General features: G+C 37.1%; 1 protein-coding gene across 1 annotated transcript; it reads left to right on the plus strand.

The window, feature by feature from the left end:
* Nucleotides 1-1,667: 1,667 nt before the first annotated feature.
* Nucleotides 1,668-6,054, plus strand: LOC111593242 (UDP-glucuronosyltransferase 2C1-like). The gene is made up of 5 exons (XM_030225835.1): nucleotides 1,668-1,834; nucleotides 1,956-2,139; nucleotides 2,731-3,036; nucleotides 5,107-5,786; nucleotides 5,853-6,054. The coding sequence occupies exons 1-5, from the start codon at nucleotides 1,668-1,670 to the stop codon at nucleotides 6,052-6,054; spliced, it is 1,539 nt and encodes a 512-aa protein (XP_030081695.1).
* The last annotated feature ends 2,905 nt before the right edge of the window (nucleotides 6,055-8,959 follow it).

Here is an 8,959-nt window from a genome sequence, read left to right on the forward strand (position 1 = left end):
CATTGAGTAACATTGTCTATGTGTGTGTGTGGGTGTGTGTTTGAAGCCTTTCTTATAACTAAAAGCTGTTGAGGCTGCCCACTTTTGTGCGTGCTTTTTGCTCAGCTTTAAAGGTCTTAAGAACTCATTCAGTTAGAATGTAATGAAAGCAAAAGTTGATTTTCTTCTTCTTCGTGTCTTCATATTATTATTTTTTGTTGAGCATTTAATAACGAAAATAAATTGAATTTTAGTAAAAGTATTTTTGAGCTTAAGGCTAAGCCTTGCCTTTGCTTCTCTTTGTATATTTCTTTATTCAGCTCTATGATTTTTTAGCCACTTTGCTCTTGTTTTCACTCTAGTCCTTTGGCTTTGTTATTCTCATTCTTTTACACTTTGTTTTCATCTCTTCATATTTTTCATATCTCAATTTGCTTTCACCTTTCGTCACTTCTCTTTCCTACCTCTATCTGTCTCTTGTATTAAATTTTAGTACTTCTCACTTTCTCTTTCTTTTTCTTTGTGTCCCATTTCATATTAAGAATTATTGTCTCAATATTATCTTTTTAAGTTTCTGGCCCTCTCTATTTATTTTACACTTACCTTTCTTATAAGTTCTTGTACTATCTCTTTCTGTTTCTTTCTCTTTCATTTTTCATGTGTTTTCTCTTTCCCCTGCTACATATTAATCTCTCTTTCTCTTTCTCTCGTGCTCTGCTATCCACTTTTATTTGCCAGTGCTCAGTTTGCTTCCATCTCCCTCTGTCTCTGTCTCTATCTGTCTATCTAACTCTCTTTCTCACTTATTTTTACTTTCACTACATATTTGTGTCTCTTACTTTATTTTAATTTCAATTATTTTCTCTATCCTTCTCTCTCTTACTTTATATTAAGCTTTATTTTTTCTCTCCCCCTGTCCCTTTCATTCTCTTGGCTGCTTTCACTTCCTTAACTCCACTCACTCACTCACTCACTCACTCTCTCTCTCTCTATCACTCTGTCACTCTCTCTGTTTTTCCATACTCAACCTCATCATGCTTGCTACTTATGTAGGCATTTCTGAGAAATTTGTATACACTCAAGTCCTATTTACTTTGAACTTGCCTTGTGAAATATTTATAGTTATAATTGTCTTATTTTGTATTTATAAATGTCTCCTACTCATTGTTTTCTTTATTATTATAATTACGTCTTAATAAAGTTTACTGTAATTTAACACCAGCCTGGCGGGTTTATTTTTAGTTTTTTCTAGTGATTATTTATAATTTTTTGTCAAATCAAAGTGGAGTTTGATAGGGCGGAATGAGGCTTGTTTAATTAAGCGGGCCGCCACGGAAATAGCACTTTAAGTGGGCAGTTTCTTGGATGCGCTGGGGTGAGCGTAGAGTCCGTTAAAATAGCTGGCAATTGGGACGTGACTGGGCTACCCAAATAATCCCTGGACTGGGCACTGGCATGGCCTGGCCATCCGCTTTGCGTGTGATTTAAAAATAATTAAACACGTACGGCGAATAACTGTAATTTTCATTCATGCAACACGCGACGCGGGGTTGGGGCAGTCACAGAGCAGGGAGAGGGCCAGGTGGGGTGGAAATTTAAAATTAACATTTTTATTTATTTGAAAAATAACGCTTGACATCGGCTCATTGGGCATTGGGCAGTTGTTGCGTGCGCATTGAGCACTGAGCATGTCCTGGCGAATGTCCTGTCGCATGTCCTGGCTGTGGTGTTGGCTGCTGGCTGGACTGACGCTCGGCTACGCCGGCAGCGGCTCAAACATTCTGATGATTACCATGGGCGGCACGAAATCGCACAAAATACCCTTCTGGGCATTGGGACGAGCGCTTATCAAGCGGTGAGTCTCTCCTTACACGGCCATTGGGGCTATGATTGGAGCCCATTCCGATCCGTTCCGTTCCGTTTTGTTCGGTTGTGTTGAGTTGTGTAGCATAGTGTAGTATTGCTAATCCCTGCAGTGGCCATCGGATTACGTTTGTGAATGGCTTTCAAGCGGATTTCCATGTGGATGGACTGGTGGAGGTGACGCCGCAGCGACTCGTTCAATACATAAGCAACTACACGGACTGGGATTTGGTGGGCGCACGTTATACGGGCCACGCCCCACTCTCAATGGCCGATGCGATGCGTTATCCAATTGAGGTAACTGCCGTGGCGCCACATCAAAGTGGAGTTGCAGCAAAGATACACACACACATCCGTACACACGTGCACACATCTGTAGTAAAAGGATAAGGCGTTAAGCAGAGCATGATCGACTAGCAGACACTCTCACTGTAAAGCGACATCAGCCTATTTTCTTCTAGGCAAAAATATTCAAATTCAATTTTAACTTAGTTGAGAGAGTTTATACAAAAAAGGAATATAATCTTAAATACATATATCAAAGAAGTATGTGTACACCAAATTTTATCACTTGAGCTCTTATAGTCTTAGAGTTAAGTCAAAGCACAGAAAATCAAAAATTGTTTTTGATCGACTTTAAGAAAATGGAAAAATTGATAAATCAGATCAACTTTCTCGTTCCACAAACAGACAGATAGAAGAAAGAATATGGCTGAAGCAACTCTATTACCAAATAGATAAAGTTCATTTTAATTATTTCCCTTCGGTTCGACATGCTCAGCTTCTATCTATTACATACACTCTCACCCATTCACAATACCCACTTGAGCACCTGCATACAGGGTATGATAAGCTTGTGGCTGACGTTTATTACTCAATGGTCGACAGGCGTGCAACAGTTTGCTCACCGATCCTGCCACACAACGTCTGCTGGCTGGACACACCCAATACCAGTTGGCGATTGTGGATGGGGCATATCCGGAGTGCGCGCTGGGCATTGTGCATCGGTTAAATGTAACGGCATTCATCTATATCAATACGGTGGCCTTCTACACCGGAAGCGTCTCGTTGGCCGGCAATCCGGTTGCGTATGCTGTCACGCCTCACGTCTTTGGCTCTTGGACGCTGCCCATGGACTACTTGCAGCGTGTGGCAAATTGTTTAACTCATGTTATTGCCGATTTGCTGCACTGGGTGAGTATCCGTTGAGTCTGTTCATGTTTACAGACAGCCTACTGGCCTACACTCCTGCTCTCTCACTCTCTGCTATTCCCTCTTCATCTATCTCTCATGCCTTTGCTTGTCTTTTCAACTATGCCCCAGCGACATGCAACCGTCTAGCAAACGCATTAATCCTTGCCTTGATTTAAGACCAATTCTGTATGCTGCCTGCGTACACAGCTAGAAATTTAGTTCTTACTTAAATTTATTTGTTATATTTCATATAGTATGTCATATACAATATTCATATAATCTATTGATTTTTGAACTCATTTTTTTATACCCTGAACACTTTGAAAATGGGAAATTATTTAACAAGTATTTGTTACTCTTATTATTATTTAATATATTTATATATAATATATTTTTATATAATAAATTTATATATAATAAATTTATATATAATAAATTTATATATAATATATTTATATATAATATATTTTTACAAAATACATTTATATATTCTTGTTTTTAAAATGTTTTTTTTTTAGATATAATTATATATACATATTTTTGTAAATATTTAATATAGACATATTAAAATTAAGAGAAGAAATACTCTTCCTCTGACAAACACTAAGCACACAAGCAAATAACTTAACTATATCACAAACAGGAGGTAAATAAAATAAAATGATATTAAATATTATTAATCTTATATATATATAAATAAATATAATAATAGTAACTTTAATATTTAACAATTTTAAAGTATTTGTATAATTGAATAATAACTAAATTAGCATTCCGAAATATGATCATGAAAAATCTTATTGCTAATGATCATAATCGTTAATGATAATTCCAGTAATAATCATGAACATAAATGATCATTATTCCGAATGATCAATATCGTTAATGATCATTACGACTTCATTATTATTCACTATTATATTAATTATAATAAAATTTATAATCTAATTATTATTAACAAATACTAAATATTACATATTTTTGACATTTAAACAATTAAATAATTACTAAACAAATAGACAATTAACAAAAACAATAAAAACTTAAATATATATTTAAACATTATTAAACAAAAAACCTTTAATATAATTATTTAAATAAATACAATATTCGTTAAATAAATACAAAATATTTAAACTTAAACAATTTAACAAAAACTTAAATTTATTCACCATTTGCACTGCACTACACGACGACTGACCCAGTCCAGGTCATGAGCTTGACTGATCGTCCGCAGCCGCTGCTGCGCTCTTTTATACCCAAAAGTCACTCAAGCGGCAACGCCAGCTGAGCTCCTGAGCCCTTTTTTGAGTGAGAATTTGCACTTATTTTATTTATCTTAGAAGCAGAAAAAAGCCGAACAGAGAAAGCTAATTATATACACAACACTTGTCACTCTGATCGTGAGTAAATATGCTATGCATATATACTTCATATATATATTTTTTTTACTATTATTTTTATTGTTAATATTTTTGCTAAAATATCAATTTTATATTAATATATCAACAATGTCTTAACAATGTCTCTTTTGTATGCACATTATTGTGTATTAAAAAATTGCATTTATTTTTTTTTAACATTTTTTAATTAATTAATTTATTTTCAAGATTTTTTTGGTTTTAATTTAAAATGTAAATAATAAATGAAAAAATCATTGCATATATTGAAAAAATATATATTTTTATTTTATTATGTTCAAGTGAATTTTTTTATATTAATAGTTATTTCAAACCAATTTATATTATTTCTTAACTGTTTATATTTAAAGTTAATACACAAATATTTTTTCTTTCCCATTTTTACTTAGTTCTTAAAACAAATTTAATTGTTATGCAAATTGAATTTGTTTAAGTTTTTTCTCTCTGTGTAGTTAGCATGTCAAGTGGCAACGAGCGTTGCTCGTACTCACCTGACCATGATTGGCTCCTGATTTATCATGCATCAGCCTGATTAAATGATGCTTAGTGGCCAGTGCCTGTCCAGCTCCCTCTCCCTCTCCCTCGCTCTCTCTCTCTATCTCTCTCTATCTGAGTGTGTGGTTTGGGCTAAGCCATTTCCGCTTTTCAGCTCTGCATGCAGTGTGTGCATCGCCTGCTGCGCCATCATCTCGGCAAGGATGTGCCGCATCCCTATGTGTTGGGCCGTGAGGTTTCGTTCATTTTGCAGAATTCTCACCCGAGTGTGCGCTATCCGAGCGCCCATTTGCCCAATGTGGCGGAGGTGGCTTGCCTGCACTGCCGCCGTGCCGCTGTCAATCTTAGCCAGCTGGACGCTGAGCTGTCCGAGTTTATGGAGGCAGCGCCCGACGGCGTTATTTACCTCTCGATGGGCTCCTCGGTCCGTTCGGCCCGGCTGCCAGCGGGGCTGTGCGAACTGTTTGTCGCGGTCTTTGCGCGTCTGCCGCAGCAGCACGTGCTGTGGACGTGGGCGGGCAACGCCACTGAGCAGCTGCCCCAGCTGCCGGCCAATGTGCTTGTACGCCCCTGGCTGCCCCAGCAGGACATTCTGGGCCATCACCGACTCCGTCTATTCATTACACACGGCGGCCTGCTCAGCCAGCACGAGGCTGTCTTTCACGGTGTGCCGCTGCTTGTGCTACCAGTTTTCTGCGACCACGATGCCAATGCCGCTCAGGCCCAGCACGACGGCTATGCCAGGCAACTGCAGCTCGCACATCTGGACGAGGAGGCGCTCTATTGTGCCATCTACGATGTACTGCATAATGATGGCTATCGGCGAGCCGTCAGGTATTACAGCTGCCATTTTAATCCAAGCGCATTTCCTTGTTCAAACAGCCTCCTCTTACATTCTAGACAACGGCGCGCTTTGATCCACGACCAGCTGGCCACGCCCCTGCGGCAGGCCGTCTACTGGACGGAGTATGTGATACGGCACAAGGGCGCCAAGCATCTACAGCATCCAGGCAGGCATATGAGGTACTTGTTCGACAGGCCGTCTAGTCAATATACTTTCTTTGTTTGGAGAGCCTCAATTTCGGACCAAATTAACAATTGACCATTTAGAGTCCTGAATATGAAATATATAGACAGCAGCTGCAGATGCTTATTTTCTCTCAGTTATATTATTTATTCTAATCAAGTCTTTACTTAAAAAAAATTAATAGGATTTGTGGACTACTTCTGGAGTTCTGTAACATTAAGAGTGACAATCTTTGAAAATAGGAGAGGAGGATATATTTTTGATAGATACTTAATTCTAGTTATATTTTCTTTCTCTCTCTCTCTCTCTCTCTCTCTATTTCTACTCTGTCTGTCCCTTCTCTGTTTCTTTCTGTCTTTTCCGTCCTCTTTCTTTTTCTGTTTTCCTCTCAATATGTTTCTCTCTTTCCTTTCCTTACTCTCTCTTTTTTTCTCTTACTCTCTCTCTCTCTCTTTCTCTCTCGCTCTCTCCTTATGCTTCTCTATTGTTTTTTTTTCTTTCTGCTCCTTGCTCTCTCTCTCTTTTTCTTTCTGTCTTTCTATCTTTTCCTAAGTTTTCCTCTTTATCTTCGTTTCGTTCTCTCTCTCTCTTTTTATGTTTTACTCTATTTTTCTCTCACTCTCTCCTTTTTTCTCTCTTAAGTTTCCTCTGTCTCCTCTCTCTCTCTCTCATTCCTTTTTTTTCTGAAATTTGGTTGTGTTCAGAATGTGACCGAGTATTTAGCAGCTGGATATGCCCGCTTGCATCGTCCTTTTGGGTGTTCTAGAGGCAGTTTAATTAGCTTAAGATTCGGCTTATGATGTATTTAAATAGTAGAGATAGTAAGATATATTATTCAAGAGGGTTTATAACTCTTTTTTTAAATTATTTTTTTTCATGATTTATTGAACTGCTGCAAAAAATTGATCACAAATTCAGCTTCTACAGCTACCACTCGCTGGATGCGCTTTGTCTACTGCTCGTGTCGCTGTTGCTGCTGGGGCAAGCATTGCGAATGCTTCACAAGTATTTAGCTGGCAAAGTTGAAGCTGCGAAGAGCAACAATAAGAAAATACAGTTTAAAATTTAATGAGTTCGACAATTTGGGCAGCGCGTAATTCCATTTCGATGTCGATGTCCTGCCGGGAAAGTTGCAGCTGAACTTGGAGTTGCTGCTGAAGTTGGAGCTAGAGTTGTGTCTGCAATTGTTGCTGTCATCGTTGCATCGTTGTCATGTGCTTTTTATGACTTGTCAAAATTTTGCAGAATTGTCATTGTGCAATGAAATATAAATGTCAAGAGATTTTCGAAATTGTGTTTTGCTGTTTCCGCCAAAGCGAGCTGCCGTGGTGCTTTGAGTCTTATGCAGCGGAAGCGGAAACGATAATGTTCCACACAACTACAACAACATCGTTGTTGTCACAACCACACACTAGCAATCACACACACAGGCAGCTAGCGACAGGAGTTGCCAGTGAGTCGTTGACAGAGTCTTGCGGCCTGGCTACACCCCGTGGCGAGGCACCGCAAACTGAAAGCGCGGCGAATGCTTGCATGACTGGCATATCACATGCTTATACACTCAGCGAAAACAAGCTATGATTGTCTATTTCAATAGGTAAACAATCAGACGGAGTGAACATGAATAATTTGTGAATAACTTTGCTCAATAATGAAATGTGTCTAAAATGTTATGGCATTTGAATAAAGCAAAGTTGGAAGGAATGCAAATTGTAGCACAGAGCACCAACAACAGATTTTTATGTAAGAATATGTTATTGAGATATTCAACAACTACTGCAATATATTTCTTAAAAATGGTATCACTCTTGCTTGGTCACTCTTTATTTCTAACTTTCATTCAATTTAATTATTAAAAAAATATTAAAGTAAATAATAAAATAGTCAATTAGAGTTTATATAGCTTAATGTAAATGCTTTACATTAAAAAAATAATTGTAATATTTATAATTGCTTTTTTCTTTTGCTAAACGTCAAATTCTAAAATATAAGAATTAAGTATTAGGAATATAAAAATTAAATATAAAATCATAAAATTGGTTAATAATAAAAAATAATGAAATATATATGAAACAATTAAAATTATAATATTGTAATTATTTACCTTGAATAAACTATCAGAACTTAAAACTATTCTTGTCTAACTTACATTCAAGGAAATTATTTTTTTCAAGGCCTTTTCATTATACGAAATCTTGCTTAAATTGTTAGATATTACCTTAATAACTTAAGACTTCTATATAAAGTGCTTTTTAGCTCAGTTAATTTATTTATATTTACTTAAAAAATAGTCTACAAAATTTCAATTTTTGCAAAAAATATTTAAAAACAAATAATTTTCCTATAGCTCTGTTTAACATTTCTTATGCAGCTTTTCTCTGTGTGTATTGGGCGTGTGCAGGCGTAAAGCTTTGCCATTGTAGATTTTGTTGTTGTTGTTGGTCTTGAGTTTTGTCTTGGTGATTATTTTGAATCAATTGCAAGCGTAAAATATTTGCCGATCGATTTGATGTGGAAAGCTTTTTGCGTGTGGCTGGCAACAAAGGTAAAGCTCGCACAGCGCGAAAGCTTTCGAAACCGGTTAGCGGCTCAAAAGCTGGCGGCCCATGAGGTAAGCAGCACGATCGCCGCAGAGCTAGCGCACAGAAATGAGCGTGAAGACATTGTGAACGGTTCACAGCGGACGACAATAAACTAAAAGAGAGAGAAAGCAGGAGTACAGTCTGAGTGAAAGACAGAGAGAGAGAGAGAGAGAGAGTGAGAGAGATCGATCGCGCGAAAGCATGTGTGTGTGCGTGAAAGAGAGCAACAAGTTTGCAAGTGGAAATTTTAACAATAAAATGCTGTGAAACACAATAAACTCGCCTCAAACCCAAGGCAAAAGCAAAGCAAAAAAGCATAAAAATATCAAATAAAATAAATTAAATAAATAAATAATTAAAAAACAAAAAAAAAGGTAATTAAATATGCAGCAAGCCAT

The sequence above is a fragment of the Drosophila hydei genome, unplaced genomic scaffold (genome assembly GCF_003285905.1).
Source record: "Drosophila hydei strain 15085-1641.00,03,60 unplaced genomic scaffold, DhydRS2 tig00008144-arrow-arrow-pilon, whole genome shotgun sequence".
Classification (NCBI taxonomy): domain Eukaryota; kingdom Metazoa; phylum Arthropoda; class Insecta; order Diptera; family Drosophilidae; genus Drosophila; species Drosophila hydei.

Coding starts and splice junctions, on each gene's coding strand:
- LOC111593242 (XM_030225835.1), top strand. CDS start 1,668: ATGTCCTGGCGAATGTCCTGTCGCATGTCCTGGCTGTGGTGTTGGCTG. Junction 1,835..1,955: donor GGACGAGCGCTTATCAAGCG/GTGAGTCTCTCC, acceptor TAATCCCTGCAG/TGGCCATCGGATTACGTTTG. Junction 5,787..5,852: donor GGCTATCGGCGAGCCGTCAG/GTATTACAGCTG, acceptor CTTACATTCTAG/ACAACGGCGCGCTTTGATCC.